This window comes from Rattus norvegicus, chromosome 1 (assembly GCF_021556685.1).
Source record: "Rattus norvegicus strain SHRSP/BbbUtx chromosome 1, alternate assembly SHRSP_T2T, whole genome shotgun sequence".
Classification (NCBI taxonomy): domain Eukaryota; kingdom Metazoa; phylum Chordata; class Mammalia; order Rodentia; family Muridae; genus Rattus; species Rattus norvegicus.
The window spans coordinates 268292476-268318401 of record NC_141534.1 but is presented as its reverse complement, the minus strand read 5'-3'; the positions used below and the strand labels follow the sequence as shown (position 1 = coordinate 268318401).

The following is a 25926-nucleotide window of genomic DNA, read 5'->3' as shown; positions in this document are numbered from 1 at the left end:
TTCTGTAGACCGTGGATTTCTAACCTCTGGAACGGGGAGATGAACACTTACTTCAAGAGGAACTGTTGGAAGACTGACCGAGACAAGCACAAAACACTTGCTGGTGCTTGTACCCCATTAATACATGACAACATGACTCAGAGTCCCCACACTTCCAAACTCCCAGGCCAGTTTCTGCAGTCCATGGTTTCTGTACCTCCGACTCAATGATATCCTTTAAATACTCTTGAATCATAATTTAAAACTAACTCCTTGGCTTAGATGCTGGAGAAAAGTGACTTCTAAGGTTGTGGCTAAAGTGGCAGATGTGCAGTCCAAGCCTGATCTCCTCAGGCTGAGGAGCCATGCTATTAACAAAAAGAGAGGAAGGGAGAAAGGAGGAGGAGGGGGAGGAAGGAGGAGGAGGGGGAGGAAGAGGAAGAGAAGGAGGAGGGGGAGGAAAAGAAGGAGGAAGAGGAGGACTCCAGTACATAAAGAACAATGCCTGGGAGCACCCTCTGTTCTCCACATGCATGCCACAAACACACTCACAAATGCCCAGACACATGTGCATGTGCATAGGCATGTGCACGCACACACACTCACACACATACACACGCATAGTGCACACACACACAGTTGCACACACACATGCATAGGTGCACACACATGCACACATGCATGCACAGGTGTACACACAAGTGCACACTCACAGGTACACACACAGGTACACACACACACACACACACGAGCACTTTACACAAACAATCAGATTTCTTGCAGCCTTTGCAGATCTGGAGCTACATAGATACAAAACGAAAACAGGGAAGAAGAGACTGATGTATTCAAATCCATGCACTGAAATGTAAAACTTACTTATTTAAAAATCTATCTGTACAAAGTTTAGTCCCAACATAGAGTACAGAAAAGTATTTCCCTTTCTTACAACCTTCTCTCCGACTTAAATACAGAGCGTCTGTAAATGAACCTGGGAAAATTACTGGATTCGTTCAAATAAAGAAATGAGTACATTAGGTGGGCCAATAAATACACAGCATGAGAGTCACCCTCAGGAGCCAAAGAAGCAAACTAGATAAGGTGGCACCGCATAAGGGAGACCGCTCGCTGGTGTGAGGATAGTTTCTGCTTTGGGAGCAGAGGTATCCATTGTCTTATCCCAGAGTCTAGCAATATGGATTTAAGTCAAAACCCAGAGAAAAACTGCTCGATTCCTCTACATTAGTCCAAGCCCTGAAGAAAAACCCTGCTGACAGTCAGCCTATGCTTGCCCGCCGAAGGGTTCTTACTACAGCACAATTCAGAATCTTAAGAGGCTGTAAGCAGGAGCTGGAGAGGCAGCTTAGGAGCTGAGAGCTCTTGACCATCTCACAGGACTGGGGCTCCATTCCCAGCACCCACAGCAGCTCACACAGTCTGTAACTCCAGTTCCAGGGGGATCTGATGCTCTCTTCTGGCCTTGAAGGGCACCAGGGCGCCAGCACTCAAGTGATAAATTTAAATGCAGACAACTAAACTCACAATTCTTTAAGGACCAATGAAAAAGAAAAGGAAGCAAACAGAAGACCCGTCAATAATAGACAAAGAAAGCTAGGACTGTAGTCCGACAATAGAATATGTAATCCTGGTGGAATGAGTGGACTGAATTTAAGTGGACAGCACAGGGGGAATTCACACTTGATCTTGGCCAAAAGGCCGAGAAGCAATCACAGGGGGAATTCAAACACAGCGGTTTATTTAAAAAAAAAATCCTCACTTGTATAACCCATGAAATATAAAACCAGTAACATTAATTATGAGACGCCACAGGTTCAAGTGCACGCACGTGGGTGACTGTACAGGCGCCCACTCTGAACTACATAGACACTGAGGCGTGACAAAGTGATCGCTTAGGGATGAAGACTGTGCACTTGGGAGAACAGAAGTCCGTCTGGTTTTGTTCATCATTCTTAATCGTGTGTTAAGTAGTGTGTCTGCATGTGGGTATGTGTATGAGAGTGTAGGTTTTAATTATGTGTAGGTGTGTTGTGTGCATGTAGGTGTGTGTATGTGTGTGTGTGTGTTTTAATTACGTATAGTTGCATGTAGGTGTGTGTAAGTGTGGGTGTTAATTATGTTTAGATGTGTGTGTGCATGGGGTGTGTGTATGTGAGTGCAGGTTTTAATTATGCATAGGTGTGTGCGTGTGGTGTGTGTGTGTGTGTGTGTGTGTGTGTGTGTGTGTGTGTGTGTGTGTGTGTACAGGTGCCCACTGAGCTCAGATGTGGTGGATCTTCTGTAGCTGGAGTTGCAGAAGATTATGTGACTGTGAACCACCTGACACAGATGCAGGAATTGAACTGGGTCCCCTGGGAGAGCAGTCTTAAGCAATAAACTACCTCTGTAGCCTCTGCTTTTATTATTTTTAAGATAACATGTCCAGCATAAGGAGAAGATTAACGATTATTACTTTAAATGTCAGGTCTTAGTATATTTGCTATATTACCTCTGGTCTTTTTCTGGATGTTTTTGTCTGTCTGTTTTCATTTTTAAAAAGCACAGCCCAACTCCCCTGTCCCAGAGAACAGAGGAAACAAACACTCACAACACCCACTTAAAACTGGGGTCCCATCTTGAGCCTCTCTGACCTACTTTGATAGGAGAGCAGGCAAGCACACTGTAGGCAGGGCTCGAGGATTCCAAAGATCTGTGCAAAACATCTATCAGGAAGTGCACGCTCTTAGCTCTACACGTACGATCTGAGAAAAACACTCTGGAAAACTGCTGTCTACAGATGCACGTCCACGTGTCACTTGTCCGCATGTCTGCAGGCACTGCCCACATGGTGATCAGGGCTATAAGTGAGGATGGATGGAAGGCTCATAGTAAATACAACTCCCTCTGCTGCGTGTTCCCTGTGCCAGGAGTTCGTGCCTTTTGTCCTCCACACAATGATCCCACTATCATATACCAGGATAACCCGCCTCCAACAGGACCAGGGTCCTAGAGCAGATAGACATAGGGTGGTGAGGTGTCCAGAGATCTGTCCCTCCCTCCCCTATGTGTGCTTCCAAGAACAGTGAAGCCGTGGCTCTGCGTTCCTCTGAGTTCAAATCCCAGCGGTGTGGCTTTGGTTTCCTCATCTCTAATGCGCAAGTGGCAACAGCTAGTCCCTAAGGGCGTTAGAGGGTTACTCTGGTGATCACTGAGCACGACCATGATAGTGCCTGTGTGTCTCGACACCTCTTCAAGCATCAGTTCAACTATGGCGATGTGGGTGTGAGTTGGAGAGATGGCTCTGTAGGTAAGGGGCTTGCTGCGTGAGCATGAGAAATTGAGGTTCATCTCCAGAACCCATTTAAGAAAGCCAGGCGTGGCCATATTTATAATCCCAGTGCTGGGAGCCAGAAACAGAAAGGTCCTCACTGGCCAGACAGATGAACTCAATGATCAAATGCCAGGTAAAAATGACCATGTGCTTCAAAAAGAAAGGAAGGAAGGAAGGAAGGAAGGAGGGAGGGAGGGAGGGAGGGAGGGAGGGAGAAAGGGAGATGAAAGAAAGGAAGGAAGGGAGAAAGGAAAAAAGATGACGTCCTAAGGAAGAACCCCAGAGGCCAACCTTTGATTTCTACACATGCACATGCACACACACACACATGCACACATGTGCACATATATACATATGTTCATGGGATGAGAGCTTGCTACCAGAAGCACTATCAATACATAAATGCTAGGATAAAGTCTTTTTTTAATTGGATATTTTTATGTCTATTTCAAATGGTATCCCTTTCCTGGTTTCTCATCTAAAGTCTTAATAGCAAAAGAAAAGACAGCAGGAGAAGAGGGGCTGAGAGAGGAGAGGGCTCTGGCCTGTGAATGGGAAGTCTTGTGTAGTAACAGTGGCCCTGGAATGAAACATGACCAAAAGTTCTCCAAACCTTTCAGTTTGGCTCCTGTTCTGAATGTTGATATCTGGGCCTGGGACTGGCAGGATCCTGACTTTGCCAACTGAAAACCTGTGCAGGAAATTTCACACAATCATCCAGACACCAGAGCTCTCGGCCAATCCAGCCCTGCAGGTCTCCTTCATAGCATGAGCCTCCCTCACAGCCCAAGCCTATTCCCCAGGGCCAATGGCTGCCCTACCTCTCCCTTATAAATGTCCTCTGACACTCACTCAGTCCATACAGACGTCCAAATGCACACTAGCTCACAGACCGAATCTTAAATCATGCACTCAAACTTCCGAATACGGTTGCTAGCTTAAGAGCCGTGCTTGTGCCTGGCATGAGATGAACTTATAGTGTGTGACAGAGCAGAGTGAAAGTTATCACGTGTGCATAAAACAGCACAATGGGCATATGAAACACTGTGTCACAGAAGAAAAGGAAATCCACTCTCCCAAAATTAAATGTCCAGGTAGAGTAAAAGTCATCGCCTTCCTCAGAAACACCACTGTTTTGTTTTGCTTCCTGTTGCTTCCTGTTGTTTCCTTTCGTCACTCCATAGTTAACTGAAGGGTGGGGAGTGATGACACTTGTACCCATTGCTCCTGACTGGAGAGCCAGAGTCCCAGCTCCTAACGCTAAAGAAACTTCACTTCTTTGCCACATCTTCATTTCGGGCTCTGATGAAAAAATGGTCCCCTGTTCCACCTGACCTGGTTATCTTTAACTGTCACTTTGACATGCCCTCGGGTCATCTAGAAGGAGATCAACTGAGGGATTCCTTAGATCAGATTGCCAGTGGCCAAGTTGGGGATTATCTTGACTGTTGATTGCAGGGAGAGAGTCAAGCCCAATGCGGGCAGCACCACCCTGGCCAGGTGGGCCTGAACCTCCTTAAGGAAGCCAGCTGAGGAGAAGCTGGCTTCTCAGCCAGGTGGCAAGCAGCATCCTGCATAGTTCCTGCTGCACTAGACCGGAAAGTGAGGTGCAGGGTGGGAGTTCTCACTGTGTGGAGCAGCAAGCAGCCTCGCCTTCAAGTTCCTCCTCTGAGTCCTTGCCTTCACTTCCCTTGGTGATGGACTGCAATCTGGAGAAATAAGTCCGCTTCTCCCCCTAGGTTGCTTCTGGTCACCGTGTTTTATCTCAGCAACAGGAGCTAAACAAGAACTCAGTCACTGCACTTGCAACCAGCTTTTAGGGACTCTGGAAATGGGCATAGTGTGCACCCCTTTCATCCCTGCACTCGGGCGGCAGGCAAAGCTCTGTGAGTTCGAGGCTAGCCTGGTCTACATGGCGAGTCCTGGACAGCTGGGGCTATGCAGAGAGACCGTATCTCTAAAAGCAAGAGGGGGACCGATCTACCAGGGCATCTTCAAGGGCAGTCCAGACAGGAATCTCAGTTTCTACAAAAAGCACTAGTGCCAATGCAAGCATCATGCCGTCCGTGCCCTCCCTGGACAGATCCACACCCGCCCAGGCCCTTGACAGTGGAGTCCTGACATACTGGGCCTCAGAATCCCTCTGTGTGCTGCTACAGGCAAACACTACCAGGCCTACGGGACAAGCAGGGCCCTCAGCTCCAAGACCTGGAAACAACATTGTGGGTCTTTTGTTCCACCTTTCTGTACAATGTTGTTTTAGTGGGAAATGGAGAAACCATCCATCAGATAGAAAAGCGGTCCCAACACTGAGAGAGAAACAGCAGGATTCTCCGTTTGCCACGGATTATCTGTGATAAGAAAACAATGTTTCTAAACTACTCGAGTAAATGTTGCCAAGAAACAAAAGAAAGTTTTCCAGCAATGATGAGTATGCGAATGGGAGCTAGAGCAGAAAAGTCTGAGAAACCAAAAATATAAAATCAGGAATTTCATGAAAATACCTAACATTCATGTTTTAAATTCTCCACGACCACAGGAACGAATCACAGAAACTCCTGTATCCACTCCGGCCTCCCTTTATGGATCGCTATTGGGGAAGCAGGGAGTGGGGCATGATTTGCCTTCTCCTTATAGGAACTCTCAGACTACCTCAGACCAGCTGTCCATAGAGAGGACAGGTATGTTCTGCACCCGTGGGCTTCCGTGTGCAACAGTGGCCGACTTGGTTCATGCCCCAGAACTTTTGAGAGAAATAAAACCAAAAATTTTTAAAGGATTTTTTTTTAAACATAGCATAAGCCTAAAGGCTTGAATAGTTCTATGAAAACTACTTTGGCCATAAAGCAGCAGAAAACCCACTTCAAACTAGTGAAGGTGTTGTCTCCCCGGGATAATCCAGAACTGGATGGGGCTGGCTACACAGAATTAAACAGTGCCATCCCAGCATCCTCTCTGTGTCCGTTTTAATCCTCTGCAAATGACAGTATTCCACTCCAGGCCAGGGGCATGTGTACACGTGGAAACAGGAAAGCACTGGAAAGAGTCACAGATTTAGACTCTCTGCATTAAAAATGCATAAAAAAACAGACAAACCTGTATTGTAATGACTGTTCCTGCCCAATCTCTGGTGGGTCAGATGGGCAGAGCAGGTCGTCTGCTGTGGAGAAGCAGTAGCAGTGACGTAAAGCACTGTGGGCATAGACATCATGCTTGGCACCGAGGCCATCTTAAGGTCCCAGTTGGAAGAGCAGCACAGCACACACGTGCTGTTCGCCAAGGTTACACCTGCCAAGCGCTTGCTGAAATGGGACGGGGAGCCCTGTCCAAACGGAAGTGGCTTCTCCCAGGGCCTCTGACGAGGCCTTGCAATCTTCCACATCACTGTGCTATGAGACTTACCGCATGAAGACTGCTACCATGTCCCAAAGAAACTATTTTGGGAGGCTAAGGCTGTGGCTCAGTTAACAGAGAGCTTGTGTAGCAGCAAGGAACCCTGGATCCCTTCCCCAGCGCACACGGGCTGTGATGGCATTGTCCACCTGCAGTCTCAGCACTTGGGACTTGGAAGCAGGAGGATCAGGTGTCCAAGGTCTCTCAAGGCTGCACAATGAGTTGGAGACGAACATGAGCTACATGAAACCCTGCCTCAAAACAAAACACTATTTTTGTTCCCGAATTCCAACGAGGTTTCCCAGGAAACCTAGCTATGTTCTCAGTCCATTATGAGGTGTGTTTGTTTATACGTGCAATTTATTTTCTGCCCCCAGTCCCATCAAGGCCAGCCTCTCCCTTGAGTAGCAAAAGGCTGAGGAACAACACTTCAATCTCTCATAACCCTGAGCTGCGCCTAAGATCAAAAGCTACAGAAAGGGACCGAAGTCAGGTGAGGCCTGAAGACAGATGTAGATAAGGGCCGGCCATCGGGGCCACCCGGTCTCTCAGGGGTACGGCTGGAGCAGCCCTAGGACTACACTGTGGACTTTGGTCTCCTTCCTTCTTTCTGAAGCCTGCTTAGAGGCTTACCTTCACCCCCAAATTCAGGGAATACAAATGGATATGGGGAAGCCAATGAGAAGCTTTCACCCTTGGAGCAGGGAGGTCGAGAGGCCTTTACCCGTACTGCTTTCAGACTCCTGGAACTCCATCTTTTTCAAATTACACCACCTCAGTGATGTATCTAATCAGTACTCAGATCCACCCGCTATGCGGGTCTGGGCTGGAAAACAAATTTCGTCAGGCCGCCTGGGGCCGTTCTGAGGCTGCTTGAGATTGCAGGAGCCTGCAGCTGGATGCAGACCCTCAGGGTTAGGCGGGGCTCAGAGGCAGACCATCAGTGGGATCTGGCTCCCACGAAGGAACCAGACTTTGGACATTGCAACCGAAGACATTGGCTATACTGTCACGTGCCTACTTATGCCCAAGCAACAAAAATACGATTGGGTATCTGGACTTAACTGGCCTTGGCATTGTCAATTCGGAGTCCTTGAATATCATATAATCAACTTTAAGTCAGGTGGCAGAGCCAAGTGTCTGTAGCTGATCTGGGTCTTTTCCATAAGGTGAGATTTAGGCCCAGATTTCCAGAATTATATGATAGGCTGTATATAAGGTTCTCGAAGGCCATCATCAGGGTAGAAACTATAGAGATTTATGGATATTAGGATGGGAAGTTAAAATTTGGGAGCTAAAAAGGACAGATCCACCTCAAATGAGAGACGAGTGAGAATAGACTGTGGTAGTGATAGCAAGGGGTTGAAAGGAGTCAGAAACACACAAACACACACACACACACACACACACACACACACACACACACACGGAAGAGAAAGGATAGGTTATCAGCACACAGAATGGGCTGGGAGCATGGAACAAGGAACATGAGAGAAAGAGAAGAATCAAGAATGAAGCATGTTTGGGCCATGAGCTATTGATAAAGACTGCTGACCTTTATCTTGGTTCTGGACATGGTAATTTTCCTAGGGCATCCAAAGGGAGGAAGAGCCTGGCAGGCATGCCTCAGACCTGGGGAATTATTGGTCATTCTCTCCTGGAGATTCCCAGGCAACTCTTCCAACTCAACAAAACCTTCCATGTAAAAAGCCGGGTGTGGCCAGCCACATGTGCATCTGTAACTCCAGGGCCATGGTGAATAGAGAGAGTAGAATGGCCGGGGCTCCAGCTCAGCTCGCATTAGTAAGAGGCCCTGTCTCTGGGAATGAGGTGTAACCTGATAAAGCATGACACATAGTATCATCCTCCCCTGGCATCCTCACACATGTGCATGGACACGTGTGCGCGCACACACACAGACACACACACACACACACACACACACACACACACACACACACACACGCAAGTGTCTTTGATACATAAAAAGTACAGGGCTAGAGAGATGGTTAGCTAAGTATAGGAGCTTGCCACCAAATCTGATGATCTGAGTTCAAGCCCCCAAAATCACCCGGTAGAGAGAACTGACTCCCATAGCTTGTTCTCTGTTACAGACGATGAAAATAGGATGTGCAAGCCGTCAACAAGTCAATCACAAAATAACCCCATGAACGCTACTACAGCTTTAGCAAAATCCATCAACAACCCATCAATAACCAATTCCTTGATTTCCCATTTGAGCCCTTTGCTAAGTTCAGGGGCCTCTGTCCCAGGAGTCTTAACTAGGAGACGAAAGCCCCACACCCTGGCTTTTTGGCGCTTTTATGTCACATGCTCTACGGAAATGATGCCACAACAACCGAACACATTTGGCTGTGAGCTGGAGTGTGTAAGGATGGGTATCAAGTTACTGGCAAACTCTACCATATATCATAACCCCAACTTGTGTTTCTCCAAAAAGCAGGTCAGATAGGGAAAAAGCACACACTCAAACTAGCGATGCACTAACCCAGACTCTGGGAACACTCTAGCCATGATGAAGAAGTCACACTGGGTCCAAACCAAATTAGCTCCAGAAACTGGTTTTCTGCCTAATTAACGGAACACCGCAGTGGGAGGGGAGAAAGCCACATGCAGAGAAATGAACCACTGGGCTCCTTGGCTTCAAGAAACTTACAGTCTGGTTGGAGAAATAGGCAGATCCCAAACACAGAGTTAATCAGCAAGGCAAGAAATGGTAAGCCGGAAGGAATGGGAGCCAAAAGAACACTTTTGTTTTATTTACTGGAAAGATAAACATAGCCCAAACCATGAGCTGAGCTCTAAGACCTGTGTTAATTTAAAACAGGCTCCTGTGTTCAGTAAACAGAGCAGGTGCTGAAACCAAGTCAGCTTCATAAAGAAGGTTCCCATCTTGTCCCTTTATGCTAAACAGACCTCTGCAGAGAGGCCAGCCCTCCTCTAGAAGGGGTCTGAAGCCCCCCACAGACCCAAGACCCAGTGAGAGACTTACTCTCCTTGCAGAACCCAGAGCTTGCTGAATCTATTTTAAGAGAGAATCTTTTTTTTTTTCTTTCCAGTAACCTTATTAAAGTCTGTGAAACAAATGTCAGGAAACACTAGCTAGCGGGGATCTGCCAGAGACTCTTCCCAAAGCACACCAGGACCCAGCTCCAGAGATGGCAAAGAGCCAAGACTGCCATCCCTCCCCCATTTGCTGTGGGCGGATCTTTCACACAGGAGCCAATAGCCTCTCTGAAAAGTGGGTGTGTCTGCCCAACAACCTAATCTGGGGATCACAGGACTGACCTAGCTCTTGCACCACGTCAAATAAACATCCTTTGCCCACTAAAACAACTCTAAAATGCAACATTGTAACTAAAGTGGTTTGTCAAAGGATACACCTGTAACCCTAGCTCTGGAGAGCTAGAGGCAGGAGGATTGATAATTTGAGGCCAACCTGGGCTACACAGTAACATTCTGTCTCAAAAAGGAAAAAAGAAAAGATGAAAGAAGTAATTACATCAGAAACTGTAATTAACAGAGATTACGAGTACTCGAGGCTTCTGAAATAGCCCTGGAAAAACTGAGCATGCTGGGGTAGCAAAAGCAGATGTTGTGTGTGAATTATCTAAGATGGCGAACTGTGATCTGGTGAACCAGCAGCAGCAGCTGCTCATTCATGGAGGCCTTAAAGGTGAAGCCTTGGCAACCTTGTCTGCTGAGTTCTGGAGCAAGGGGAGTTAAGGGTTCAGCTTTCCAGGGAAACTTAAACCTTTCCTTTCACTAAGTTCCCCCCAGAGAACCATTCTAATTACAGAAATCTGACACTAACACCTCTGTAGCTGTAGGTGACACGCACAGAGTTGAGACCTTTCGGGAAGATAATATATGGCTATATATCAAACGAGCAATTTTTTGAAACCTCTGGCCCTTTTCTAAATTCTTTCTTCATATCTATCCCAAAAGAAAAGGACCAGGGGAGAGGATAGAGATGTCTAATGGGTCAACAACATGATACTGATTGCACAAATCAGGGTGAAATCACATTAAGGACTCCTATGGGTCATTAAAAGCCTTAAAAATTGCAATGACATAAATAAGTACTTACTGACTTTAGTCACTTTTGTTTTAAATAAATACAAAGCTGGAGCCTTTGAACATGGATAGCTAGGAGCAAGAGAATGTTTAAACGAAAAGCAATGGGAATACTGACATAGTCAGAAGAAAAAAACCTAAAAGGAAGTAAACATCTCTGAAGCATGTGCTTTTCAAACTGTCTACAATATATACCAAGTTTATTGATAAAGAATGCTACAATCACTAAAAAATTTATTGCATGGGGTTAGACCAATGGCTCCACAGTTAAGAGCACTGGCTGCTCTCCCAGAGGACCTGGGTTCAGTTTCCAGCACCCACGTCTCAGCTCACAACTGTCTCTCACTCCAGCTGCAAGGGACCTGACAAGTTCACACAGACGTGCATGCAGGCAAGTTCCTTTAGAGGAAGAGAGGTTCAATTAAAATATGAGCAATTCTCATCCTTAAACAGTCTAAGATTTGTCAGTCACGGATGATAGGAATAAGATATAGACGGGGAAATTGTATAGAGCAGAGATGGCGATGGGGTCAGAATGACAGCATCTTCTGTGCGTACGAGCAGAATTGAACATGGAAAAGATACAAGGAACCAGTGCTTCAGAGAGAGAGAAAGAGAGGTTTTCAGCACACAATAAAGATGGAATGCTCATGACGGACCCATGAAAAAGGTCTCCACCAGAATACTTGCTTCCCAGGCTGGAATTCTCCAAGACAAGAGTCAACTAGCAAACATCAATGAAGCTACCACAGGAGGGACAATGTGAGGGATAGTGTGGATTCCAAGGCCCTTAAACTTTGGTTCTACTCTGAAGGAAGGGGTTATGATGGAGGGTAAACGATCCTTTGTGACCTGGGTTTCTATCGCTACAGTGGGTAGCTACCAGACCAGAACCCAAACCTCAAGAACTTGAGAGATCCTGTAAGGACCAAAGGATGACTTGACCATTTGACCTTGAGCTCCACCACAGTCCTGGTCCGCCATGCATCTTGGGGACTTCACCATACACTTTTCTTTAGAGGTCTGTGATTCCATTCATGGCTCCTTTTCCCTCCAAAAGAAAGCCTGGGCACCTAGTTCTTTGTGCTAACTCCCCACATAAAGCCACCAAGCCTGTGCGAAGTGTTGACACGCTTGCTTTAGAGACAAAACAGACACGCTCACCGGAGCCTTGTCCGTGAAAAGGGAAGGTTCTGACTCAGCTTTTTCCAGGAAACACAGGTGGAGTGTTCTAGAAAGGTTGTCTGAGTTATGGGTAAGTGGATTAAATAGATAACTAAATAAATAAACAGCAAGAAAGGAACACACACACTCACATGCACACACACACACGCACACACACACACACACACACTTAGCAGAGGGAAGGAAGATGGTTCACAGAAAGGGGTGAGAAACTTTTTTTAAAAAAAGAATCAATATAGATTCTCCGTCATCACCCAAAATCCATTGCTTTCCAGTGAACTAAGTACACACACACCCTTCTTGCCAGGTCCTAAGGAGTCCCTGGCAATAACTACAATATGTACAACCAGAATCCACTTCTCAGACAATCTGGAAGCTGGCAGGGATCCTAGAGCCACACCCTCACTCAGACAGGTACGGAACTCCCACTGACAGCACGCCCCCTGACAGTATAGGAAAAGACACGCACGCAGTGTTCTTGGAACCAGTCTACTCATCTGTGGTGCGGCTATCTATTCAGTAGTTAAGAAGATGGCGTACCTGGGACAAGTGGCCTTGTTCCACACCCTGACTCCCACCATCGTGGAAGCAGGGTCTTCATCAGAAGAATGATGGGACATTTTTTTTTCTTTTCTTTCTTTTAGGAGCTGGGGGCCGAACCCAGGGCCTCAAGCGCTCTACCACTGAGCCAAATTCCCAACCCCATGATGGGGCATCTTAAATGGACGAGGCAACACCCGGCACAGTCCTCTGGGGTTATTATTTTGTGCCCACTGATGTCCTTTTTCTCAGTGTCAGGGAGGCGTTTTCCCTCACAGCACATAATCACAATGCCACTTCAGCACCAATGAATGAATCCATGACTGAATCAATATAAGTATGACCTCTCAGAAGAGAGAGAGAGAGAGACAGAGAGAGAGAGAGAGAGAGGGAGGGAGAGAGAGAGAGAGGGAGAGAGAGAGAGGGAGGGAGGGAGGGAGAGAGAGGGAGAGAGGGAGAGAGAGGGAGGGAGGGAGAGAGAGAGAGAGAGGGAGAGAGGGAGAGAGGGAGAGACAGAGGGAGGGAGAGAGAGGGGGGGAGGGAGGGAGAGAGAGAGGGAGAGAGAGGGAGAGACAGAGGGAGAGAGAGAGGGAGAGAGGGAGAGAGAGGGAGAGACAGAGGGAGAGAGAGAGAGAGAGAGAGAGAGGGAGGGAGGGAGAGGGAGAGAGAGAGAGAGAGAGAGAGGTTCTGTCCCAAACCTGCCTCATTCAGTGAAGGGCGTTCTCAGGCCACCCACCCTTTCCCTCTAGTCTGGCGGTGGTTTCCACTCTGGTTCCGTCCAAATCTGCCTATGTCCACCATTCCCAGGGTCTGCAGTGTAACACAAACACCAAACCCTCTTTAGTCCCTTACAGATTAGATGTCACAGTACCAGGGTCTCTACCCTATCAGGGTCTCTCTGTTTCTTTCAACACCGATTCTTTCCTGCAGGACCTACACACATTTCCCCCTTTTGCTCGTGTAGTCTACTCTCACTGCCACCTTCCACCAATGCTCCAAATCCCAAATGCTTTTCGCTGCCGTGGACTCATGAAAAAATGTGCAGTCATTTGGTTTATCGTGGGATGTTCCCATTCGTGTATACCATGGACAGGCTTAGCCGAGACCCTCAAGAACTCATTCTTTCGATTGCTGTTCCTTTAATGCACGCCTACACAGATGAGAACATTTAGAATCTTCTAGACCAGCTATTTTGAAATACCCAATTAAACCACGTCAGTCGTCATCAGCCTACCCGTGCCACAGAACGTGGGAAGTCACCCCTCCTATTCAACTGTATCTTTTATCCGTCTTCTAATCATTCTCAAATGTCCAAGCATGTGATGCCCAGGTCCCTGCAATCTTCCCAGGCACAGGTAAGGGCACCATAATTTTTGCTAGCCTTGACATCTTTCCATCGCACAGCCCCCTAGCATTTAGAACTTCCCAGAAACATGGAAACATTTAAAAAAAAAAGTTGGAAGCCTTCACTTGCATTTAATCACATAGAGGATGCTCTCGAGGTCATTTTTAAATTAACAATGAGTAGTTCCTCCTGCACCCTGAGAAACAAAAACTCCTGGTTCCTTGGACCCTGGGTCCCTTGGAAATCCTCAGCACTGAGGGGAGGCACTGTCTGAAGTTGTGATGCCTAGGCTGTATGTTGCAAGGTTTCCACTTGCCATCAGCATGTAAGCAATTAAAGGAAGGAAGGAAGGAAGGAAGGATGGAAAGAAGGAGGGAGGGAAGAAAAAAGAAAAGAAAAGAAAGAAGAAATACGGAAAGAAGAAAGGAGGGAGGAAGGAGGGAGGGTTGAGAGAGGGAGGGAGGAAAAAGGGAAGGAAGGAGGGAAGAAAGAAAAAAGAAAGGAAGGAAGGAAGGAAGGACGAATGAGTGAACCAGCACTGTCTGTCAGGTTCTCTTCGTTGGGATTCAGTTTGCTTTTCTATTCCACCCTTCGATGCTCATTACACAACAAAACACCCAAGACAGAGAAACAGGAAAAATCCACCCCAAGGTAAAACTCCACACTGACTTCAAAAGGAAACCCCCAAGATAAAATTGTAAAAACTTTTGAAGCCTTTTTGCTGGGTTGTAAGACACATGCTATACCAAAATACCACCATTTTGGGTCTAGAATCTTTTTTTTTCTGGGTACAAAGGAAGTTAAATGAAGGCCTTTGTATAGCAAAGGCACCTGGGGAGGGACCCAGAGAACAAGCCCTAACCCCACAGCTTACAAGCAGCTGGAGGTAGTCTGCCAAGCCTTGCACAAGACACTACCACCCAGCACAGCCCTGCAGCTACTCCTCCAACTTGTGAGAGGAAAAAAGAATTAGAATATAAACTTCAGAAATGTCAGAGAAAGTAAAGACAGACACATTAGAAAATGGAGAGAGGGAGAGGGAGAGGGAGAGGGAGAGGGAGAGGGAGAGGGAGAGAGAGAGAGAGAGAGAGAGAGAGAGAGAGAGAGAGAGAGAGAATGAAATGTGGAGAGAGAATGGATATCTTAGAATGTGCTCTTTGGCATTTTGAGACTTCATGAAGTCAATGGGTTGAATAGTAGGCAGAGTGAGTATGGGGAAGAGAGAGGCAAAGGCTCCCTCACAGGAAGAGTCATTGTTCAGCCAATCAAGACTAAGGAATGATCTGATCTCTCCTCAGAACCCAGACTGGGAATCACCTAGTTATAATAAAAAAAGATGCCATCTATTGCTTAAAGGCACTAAAGTGTATGGGGTATTTTGTGGGAAAGGGTTAACACGAGTATCACTGGGTAGGGCCAGGTTGTGACTCACTAGCAGAATGTTTGCTTAGCCTGAGCGAAGCCCCAGGTTCTAACCTCAGCGCCAGGAAATGAGCCAATGAATGAATGAATGAATGAATGAATGAATGAGTGAGTGAGTGAGTGAATGAATGAATGAACACACTGTTAGGTAAACTAAATCCTCATTAACATCCATTCCACAATCAAGTCTTTAAAGGTGTGTGTGTGTGTGTGTGTGTGTGTGTGTGTGTGTGTGTGTGTGTGTGTGTGAGAGCAATGTGTGTACAGGTGTCTGTCAAGGCCAGAAGTGGGTATCAGACATCTTGGATCTAGAAGTTACAGGCAGTTTGGAGCCACCCCAGGTGGATGCTGTCATGCCAACTCTGGTCCTCTGGCCTCGGTCAATGAATGCTTTTAACTGCTGAGCCAGTTCTCCCGTCTCCCACACATCAACTTCATATGGCATGGAAACCTTCTAACCCATCGGAAAAAAAAATCGCAACCAGATTACTATGTTCAGGAAAAGACCTTATATTCCCAAAGGAAGGAGTCTCTCTCAAGAGGTGGCCCTGGAGCTAGCTACTTTCTTAGCAATCTGTGACAGTCACAACCTCAGTGACTTGACAACAAACCCCAAACACTTCTCTGTTTTCACAGTGAAACATCAGAAGTAATTTAGAAACAGCTCAGCCCACAACGTTACAATAACCCAAATTTCGGAGAAATTAGGAAACAGCCCGTAGAAGTCCGTTTTGAAATACGTCTGGTGATGTGCTGTGATATGATGACACTTTCTTTAACAGAATGAAAAACAAGGCGTGAGGAAGAGCCCCTAGTGCTGGGAAAGACATCCGATCCACGGCCAAATCCGAACATGAACCAGACCCCTCTGACCACTGTACAGAAACCCAAATCATGCATGAGCCACACTTCACGAAGCTCCCTGGGCCAACTCAGACACTGTTCCCACTGTGGGATGGGCGGTTACTCACAGCTTTTTTCCTTTCTCCTCAGCTCCCATGGCCTACCTTCCTCCACACGCCTATAACCTCTACCAGATGGCTGGTCTCCAGGTCCCAGAGGACACAAGCAGTCAGCAAACAAGAGAGTGTGATCACTACCAGTCCTGGCTTCTGTGGACGGAAGTGCCCACCTCAAAGGTGGCCGTGATGTATGTGCCTTCTAGTAGGGGAAAGGCACTTCATTCTCCCCTCTGAGCCCCTTGCCAAGGTCCATGCTTCTTCCTCAAAGGCTATTTTCCCACCATCTATAGACTGTCAGTTTCCACACAAGAAAATGAGGCTCTGATGATCCCAGTTGTGACAACTGTTCTCATGGGCTTTATAAAGGACAGGAGGGGACAGTCGTGACAGCTCACACTTGTGTGAGGGTCTTGCTCAGCACTGCTGTGGCCCATGGTCTTGTGCCACCACAGGGGGCTGGCTGAACACACTCTGTTAGAGTTTGTAGGGGTTACCGCCCTTCTCTGAGGTAAATAAAATGTGGGAAACTTCCAGGGTAGAGAAACTTCAAAGCCTGGGCAGATGTTGGGAAATCCACCGGCATAGGAAACAGTGAGCTTCGAATCACACTCTAGGACCCTGTCACTGTGTGTGTTCAGATGTTTTCAACATGGCATTTAATTTTCCAGAGGCACTTGAATTGACACCCTCAGCCAACCTCACGTGGCAGGCTGTCACCGGCCCCGATGGTGAGCCAGCTTACAGTAAACAAAACAGTCAGCCACGAGCAAGCGTCACTCTGGACTTTCACAGAAGAGAATGTACTAGAAGGCCCCGGAAAGGAAGCAAAGCGCTGGATCCAGCCTTTGCTCGAGCTGCTACCTCGGTGTGTGACGTTGGGCAACTCGCTTAAGACCTCTCTGGGCCTGGCTCACTCACTCTCCTCTTCTGAAATCGGATTGGGCCTAAGATGATCTAAGCTATCGACTCCAGCCCTGGGGTCCCGACATCCCAAGAGCGTACATAATTACAAGCATCCGTTTAATTGTGGGGTTGGAAGAGGGAAGGAACTTCTAGCAGATGTCAGCCTTCTTCCTACATGCCTTACTTATACCATGAGAGGTTAAGACATTTCCACTCATCATGGTTCCAAACGTGGCTTTGCAGAAATTAATTATGTTCAGATATACACACATACAGCTGAGGCCTGGCTAGGTAAATAATAGATAGTCAATTACACCAAGCTACCAAGTCAGGAGGCGGCCTGAAATGTGACAAAATGCATCTTAAGATTTTCTACTTTAAATTATTTTGCAATTTTTAGAGATTCTGAGTAATGTAGAGGCCAAACATACTAATGGGTAACATTTTGTGATAACGTCAATAAAAAATGCATGAATTATCTCCTGCTTTGCATAATTCTACCTGTCATGAATTCGTTATAAAAATATGTCTTTCATTAATTATTTCAAAAGTCTGAAGTCCAGCTCATGATATAAATATATAGAAGGAAATAGATATTCTAATAAGGCTGAGCTACCTTCTCAGGAGGCTAATTTATAAACTTCCAGAGCCTATGCTATGTTAGGAGAGAGCATTAAAAATATATGTTGACACACACTTGATGCTGTAGTCTCTCAGTAAAAACAAATGTTTTCTGTGTGGAGCCCACATGCTTTCAAGGCTGTGGGTACATGGATTAAGTTTAATTTTGGGCCTTTCTAAATTCATTTCTACTCTAGGTTTCCAGTCAGCCAGCTCTGATCAAGTTTGTCCATCCTCGTGAAAAGCACTGCTTTCTGGTGCATACCAGGATAAACTGGGTAGATGGAAAACTTCAGTCCGAGAACTCCCTTATTCCTCATCCTCGCCTCTGTCTTACTTCCCCTAAAGTGCAATTTTTTTTTCTAAAAGACTGCTTCAGTACCATCTCCAGTTTCGCCCTGAAACCAGGAAGGATGTGTCCTATTAACGGACGCCCACAAGTCTAGCTTCTAACCCAGAACATAGAAGATCGTGGGGGAAGGAAGACTCAGGAAATTTCCACGTGACCATTGCTGTGGTCCAGCAACGGAGTCTCAGAGAGGAATAGCTCCTCAGTCGGACCACGACCAAAGCTAGTCTCCAGAAAAACATGTTTAAAGAACTGACAATTAGGAGTTTTTATCATCAAGAGAAAAGAAAAAGGCATCTTATTCTTTGCCCCCGACAGAGGGGTGACTGTCACTGAGAGGTTACTTACAACGATGTGTGCTGGCGAAGGTGAGCGGGCATCCTTGAGGGCTTGTCTGCTCTGGAGGCTTCCTGCTTGGACATCGAGCAGAGGCCATTTCATCTGAAGATACTGGAAGAAAAGAAACAATTAACTCAGGGAAGGGCGGCCTGCGCACTAGCCCAGCTAAGGAATAAGCATTGTGCGTTATTTACATCAGAAAGTACACACACACACACACACACACACCACACACACACACAGAGGCCAAAATAACACATGCAACAAACGAAAAGGTATGGGTATGGTTTCCTTAGAGCCGAAAGTCCAAATGCGGAAAATTAACATTACTGACAAGCACAGTCTTGTCTTCACAGGGTCAATCACAGGGTGGCTCCAGGAAAAGGGGGCTCGGTAGCAGGGCCTCGTTCTGAGGGGAGTCCCGGAAGGCATGAGAGAGATGGGGGGATGGGCAGGCAATGGAGGAGATTGGGGGACAATGGAGGGAAGTGGGGTACGGGGAGGAAAAGAGGGGGCAAAGGCAGAGAGGAAATATAGAACCTCAGGCTGAAAGGGCCTAGAAGACCAAATGTGCTCTCCCTGGGGTGTGGGGCTTCGTCTTTAAAACACTGTCGTCCTTCACTTCACACAGCCGAGTGTGCTCAGCCATGATGGAGCACAGCATTCCTCGACCAACCCAAAGCTTGGGAAACTAAAACCTTTCCTTGGCAGCAGATGCACCCCCAGGGCACGGTGCAATTGAAGCAGTCATTTCAGAAGAGCGATGTAACTCTTCAAGGTGGGCAGCCTCGGCAGAAGAGAGAAATAAAGGAACAAGCCGGCGTACTCCCCCCGCCTCCTTGCCTTTCTCTAGAGCAGGAGACGAACACGAAGCCAGCCAGTGCGGCTGTGAGATGGTGTTGAGTTGACAACTGTTCTAATTCCTTCTTTAGTTTGACAGAGAGGGAAACTGAGGTGCAGCAGTGTCCAGAGACGCTTTGAACACTCTAAGGGCGTGAGACTTCCCTGGATAACCACAGTTTCACGGAGGAAACAGGGTGGGATGCCTGTAGAGACACCTGTTCAAGACCTTTCCGATCCCAAATGTCACGGGACTAAGGGACACCTGTAGCACTCAGAGGGACGTAAAGAACAGATGACGCAATTCCAGAGACCGGAAGCAAAATGACTCGTCTTAATATTCACTATAAAAATGAGTGCACTTGTGTGTGAGGGACATCACGGTCACACGCAAAGATCAGAGAACAACTTGCTGGGGTCCGTTCTCTCCTTGCACCTTAAAAACTCTAAGGAATCGAACTCACGCCATCAGGCTTGGTGGCAAGCACCTTAACGGACTGAGGCCCAGAATTCTGAGTTCAGTACCCACTGTGGATGCTTGCTTTGTGTCGGGTCTTCTTGCTCAGAATAAGGGGGCACAGGAGATCCTGCCCCTGGGAAGCTCATCCTTGTGAGGCACTCAGCCAGGTGGGAGTGGAATGTGGACCCCAGGCTCTCTGAGGAAACAATGCCCAGAGTAGATGTAGATAATTCTGAAAGATTTCTATTTAGAGAGAAGACATCAAAGGACAGTCCAGGGAGAGGCTTAGCTCAAACTCCATGCGGGAACAGAGAGGTCAAAGGTATCGACAAATGTGAGCATGGCTCCTCAAAGACATGCCTGTTTGGTAAGTTAAAACCAAACATGCTCATGCTTCCCGTGAAACACCAACAAGCTACCTGTAGATGTGTCGTCCGCTTTTCCTGCCTAGGTCCGCACAAGGCAGCTTCATCTACACCTCCAGGCTTTTACCAAGAAGGCCCTGCGGTAGAGTTTTTCCTTGTGGGTAGCCTGACAAGATCTTCCACTGGATCTGTTTCTGCCAACCCCTAGTTGCTGTGTTAGTTCAAGGGGATGCCATATTTGTGACGGGAGAGCGGTCTGCCCAAATACTGAAAGGCATCGGGATTCCAGGCACTGAATCCTAGCAAGAACCTCCCATTCGCGCCTTACAAAAAACCCTCTTCCAAACTGGAGCCAGGATAACCCCAAGTTTAAAACCATTGACGACAGTTTCCAGGGTACCCCCCAGCTCCGTCTCCAGATGGAAGGCTCTGGGAATCTGTTTCACCCTGCCTCACCCTGATTTTCCCATTCACACTTGCCACATAACTACAGGGGCCGCATTGGTCAAAACCACTCAATAGAGTCATTTCCTTGAGGCCAACCAAAAATGAACACTGGCCAGCACTACCTCTCCGCTTTACAAGAACCCACTCATGGCTCTGCAGGGCCGAACAGCCCCACCCGCGCCCCTGCTTTGCTCCGTCCGGTGGGAGGGTCTGATGAATACCCAAGTTTTCATCTTTGGCCATCTGTAAAGGAGGTCTGATTGCATCCTGATGCCAGCTCTATTGAGTTTCAGGCTCAGGGTAAGGTGGCAGACTTGCCCAGAGGAACCCACCCAAGAGCCGTCAAACTCCGAATGCGGTACCGGTGCGGAGACTCCTTAATTCCTAGTGTACATAAAAGCGTCATTGTGTTCTGTGTCCGATCTCCATAGGCTACCTGCACCACATATTTTTATGAGCCTACATTTCAGCGCCCTGAGCCTACAATACCCATAATTTTCAATTATGTCAGGGCAGCCCAGGACCACTGCCTATATAACATTACTGGTTGGAGGAAATGAGAGCCACCCTGCTGCCCAGAGAGAGCTAACCAAATCCAGATGGTGGAGGACAGCCCCTGGCCCTGACGACCAACCAACCGACCGACCAACCGACCGGCAGGGACTCCTCAATGACAGCCTCAGATGCTCCTTTTGGGTGCAACCTGATACCACTGAACAGCTAGGCATCCACAAGGCCATGCTCGCTAGTCAGAGTGTGGGATGACAGGGTTCCTTTTGGGAAAGCGAGTACTAGGTTGGGATTTTTATTTTAAAAGACATTATTAACTTCTCCCAAAAGTGACCCTCCCCGGTTCCTTCATCTACCCCCACCGGTCCTGGTTAACAAGAAAGATAAACAAATGAAGGGTTGAAGGAGGAAATTAGGTCCAATTAGAGCCTAAAGGGAAACCTCTCCCTCCTGGAGACACTAAGCCCTGGGAAATTCTATTCTGCTAAATCCTAAAGGAAGACGTCGGGTGGCATCTCAGACTCTCAGAACAGTCGAACACCCATCTGCCTCTCCACTGCAACTTTATATCCTTTGAGGAAACAGAGTATCTCTGCCATGCTAGGAGAAAAACAAAACCAGGCTCCTGCTCCCTTCCTCGCCGGCCTCTCCCCTCTCCGCATGGAAATCATGAATTGCCTACAAAAACATTGCACTTTTCAACAAACGACAATCAAACGGGGCTGAGGGAATTCCTACCTTGAGAACTGTTGAAATGAGGTCTGCTCAGCTTTCATTTAGTCAAAAATTAATTCTACTAATACGTCCATCCCGACTTAGGCGGTTTTCATCTTTTGTTTAATGATAATGTCCTGATCGTGGCCCACTAGGCCTTCCTCCAAATCATGTTTTATGATATGTCTCTAGGATCTTGGCTTAAGACTTGGGGTACAAATATAGCACCAAGGGCCTGAGGGGAATCAGAGCTGCTCCAAAGTTTGCTGAGTTGTTAACGAAAGAGAAGAGCCAGGAGCTGGCTCCGTCGGTCCTGTGTGTGCTGTGTAAGCATAAAGACCTAAGTTCCAGCCCCCCAAACTTAAAAGGTGGAACACACCTACAAAATGAGTGTTGGGAGGTAGGAACAGAAGGGTTGGTCCCCTGGACCTCATTGGCCAGAGAGTCTAACCAACTCCTAGAACTCAAGTTTGGTCTGAGATCCCATTCTAAAATAATGGAGAGAGACTGAGATAGTCACTTAAAGTCAACTTCTAATTTCCACATCTATATACAAACGCCCCCCACACACATACCCTATACACAGGGAAATGTGCACAGACATGTATACATACACCCCACACACACATACCCCATACACAGGGAAATGTGCACACACATGTATACACATGCCCCACACACATACCCCATATACAGGGAAATGTGCACACACATTTATACACACACATCATACAAATACACACAATAATGGGCACCCACATATATACACATACCCATGCATCCCATACATATACACAAGGAAATGAGCACCCATGTGTATACACACACAGAAATGTGCACAGAGGAGAAAAAATGTATAAGCATCTGTAATATCCTTCCATCCCCCCCAATTTCTTCCATTTCCCCCCAAAACAGGGAGCAGGTAAAAGATGGGGAAAGGCTTTCAACAGAAGGTTTCAGGGGCTACTCCCACAAATCACCTGCATCCTCCAGGACCCCATCATCAGAACCTGTTACTTTCTAGCTTCTACTGAGGGCTGGTGCACACTCCTAAACAAACAGAAGGACCCAAAACACAATGCCAATGACAACAAAGTTGTTGGGAAAATGCTCATCCGTTACTAAACACCAGCCATTTCCTGGCAATTCTGTTCATTCTCTGGTCCCACAGATGGACAGGTAAGTAAAGACTGCCCCAACCCTCCTTGTTTATTCAGGACCGGGCTTGAAAACTTCTATAAAGTACCAAAAAGTAAATATCTTAGGCTCTGTGCTCCGTGACCATGCCTGCCAGTGGGAGTTGACGGCACCTGCCCCAGCAAAGCGTGGATATGTTATGTTACATTATGGCGGCAAGCACTCAATAAATTGTATTAAAAGGACTGTGTATCTGAACTTTCTGTATTGGGGGCGGGGCACTATTCTTCTACTGATCTTTTGTTGTAGCCAGTGGGGAATACATGCATGTGAATACATGCATGTGAATACAGGCATGAAGGTCAGACAGCACCCCAGATTCTCCTAGCATCAGAGCCACCTGAGGTAGATGCCAGTACTCTAGAGCTTCCTCTTGATTTCTTGAGCCATTTAAAAATAACAAAACTCAAAAATAAAAGAGTTAATTCACTGATTAAAAGTGTTGCTTTCACTTCTGAGACATTTGAACACAGGTGCAAGCCAACTGAGAGCCCCAGCCTGCACACAGCCATTCTGGCTTAGAGAGTTGGGTAAAGGACGGCTATGGAAGTTACCTCCAAAGGATACCATCCCTGTTACAAGTCTTTGGTGTGGACATTGAAATACGGTCACGTAAGAACGTGTGTTCAGCGGCTCAGGTTAGATTCAAATGTCAACGCCAGACTCAAGTTCTGAGGATTATCAGAGAATCAGAGCTAGACATGCTGCCTCACATCTTCAATCCTAGGTGGATCTCTGGAGTGTGAGGCCAGCCTGGTGTATACAATGAGTTGTAGAACAGCCAGATCTACATAGTGAAACCCTCTGTCCAAAGCACCCAGCCACAGGCTAGCCCACCACTCCAAAGTGACTGACTGCCTCTCCTGTCCAAGGTGGAAGTTCTAGAAATCTCTGAACAATTCTGACTGGAAAAGGTTCATCACTTCCCAGAGGCACTGTGTCATGTGACTTCAGATCATCCCCGCCCCCTAAGAGAGCAACAGGTGGACTGTCCTTGGGGCACAGAGAAATGATCTCAGAGCTTTAAAATCAACTTTCTAGAAGCTCCTTTCTTCAGCACTTCCCCTATGACAAGGCTGGAATGTAGCCCGCTTACACAAAACAAGGCAGAGGGACAGTCAGAAGGTGAAAGTAGAGGTTAGGGAGGTGACTTGGTTTGGTAAAGTGTCAGTCTTGCAAATGCAAGGACCTGAGTTCAATCCTGAGAGCAAAGCATGATGGGAAAGCAAAGCATTGGTGGGAAGCAGAGCAGGGTGTGAAAGCAGAGCATGGTGGGAAAGCAGAGCATGGTGGGAAAGCAGAGCATGGTGGGAAAGCAGAGCATGATGGGAAAGCAAAGCATGGTTGCAAGGGCTTACAATTCCAGTGCTTGGGGAGGGAAACACTGTACCCTGAGGCTCACTGGCCAACTAGCCTGGCCTATTTTGCAAGTTCCAGGCCAGGAAGAGACTCTTGTCTGAAAACAAAACAAAACTGTGGCTGAGTCCTGAGGAACAACACCTGAGTTTGACCTCTGCCTCCATGAGCACCGTGCGCACAAACACAGATGCACGCACATGCAAAGATAACGGAGGTAAAATAACCTCTTCCAGAAAATTTAGTCCCACAGTCAGCCGTTAGTAAGAGACAACAGGGAGCAGACAATCTCCTCAAGCCGAGTTGATTCTGACTAGTAAAACCATTTCTCAGGAAACCGAATTAATTGGATCGATCTTCACAATGGATCCCTGATGAATCCCCACTGACAAGATCTCCTAAGGCACTGATGCCAGAAAGTTGTAGATGTCTTGTATCTAATAACATGGAAAGTCAGACACACGCTAAAGGGAAGGGTCACTGTGGCCCATGGCCCATGGTATCCAAAATCATGCAATCTTCCCTTCCAAGTAGCACAGTCAGAGGCTGGCTCCCCTGCCAACAGGCAACACAGGAGTAACTGTGTACCAAACCTTATTCAAGAAAAGGCCACCAGAAGCCACTTGCCACAAGAAAGAAAGTGCCAGAAAAATAAAATGGGCAGTTGAAGTATCCCCCTCCCGATAGAGATCCTCACTGGACCTCTTCAGGAGTTCAAGTTATAAGAACACAGGCGCGCGCGCATGCGCGCGCACACACACATACACACACACACACACACACACACACACACACACACACACACACCCTGCTCACAACTAAGCCTGGATGACCCTTTCTAACCTTTCTCCATTTCTTAGAAATGGAGAAGAGAGAATTCAGCCCATTTCCCATGAACAAGCAATTTTTTCCTGGTAGTCAAGGACTCTTGATTTATCTGCAATGGTAAAATTTGAAAAGTTGGGACAAAATGAAGTTTATTCAGTGCTCTATATACACTCTCCACCAGTTATACTGACACTGAGCGTAGTGGAACATTCCAGAAGTCCCATCAGAACCTTGCAGGATGTCACTATAAGACCTGCTTGGCCACTGCTTCTGCAGATGCAGACGGTATAGAATGGTGGCTCTCATCCTTCCTACTGCCACACCCCTTAACACAGCTCCTCGTGGTGTGGCAATCCCAACGCATAAAATTATCTTCATTACTACTCCACAACTGTAATTTTGTTGCTATTATAAATTGTAATGTAAATTTTATTTGCAACGCCGAGGGGGTGGGGGGAGAATGGACCCACAGGTTGAGATCCACTGGTGTAGGGATTACAGACTCCAGAGCTGGTTCGACTGAAAATAACCCATGTGGCTCTATTTCTTAAAGGCTTCACTTGCCAATAAAAATGTGACAAGATGCAGACATCGGTGATTTCTGGTTTGGGATTCGACGTAATGAAAGCCTCGAGGAAAAGGAAACCCCAGCTGAAGGATGGGAGTTCTCCAAAGCTAAACAAGGAATGGAACCACAGGGAAGTAGGCGAGATAATTAATTTCTCAAAAAAAAAAAAAGCCAAAAAGA

At 47.0% G+C, this 25926-nt stretch overlaps 1 protein-coding gene and 1 long non-coding RNA gene across 51 annotated transcripts in view; one reads left to right on the top strand and one right to left on the bottom strand.

Annotated features, from left to right (window-relative positions):
* Positions 1–25926, bottom strand: part of Tcf7l2 (transcription factor 7 like 2) — a 192996-nt gene that overhangs the window by 100016 nt on the left and 67054 nt on the right. For all 50 annotated transcript variants that reach the window (XM_087588622.1, XM_087588471.1, XM_087588644.1 and 47 more), the window contains 1 exon segment: positions 18471–18572. In XM_087588622.1, the coding sequence (XP_087444748.1) occupies positions 18471–18572 (102 nt within the window).
* Positions 7073–17632, top strand: LOC134485254 (uncharacterized). The gene is made up of 3 exons (XR_015653714.1): positions 7073–7190; positions 16281–16437; positions 16918–17632. It is a non-coding gene; the product is annotated as an uncharacterized LOC134485254 (long non-coding RNA).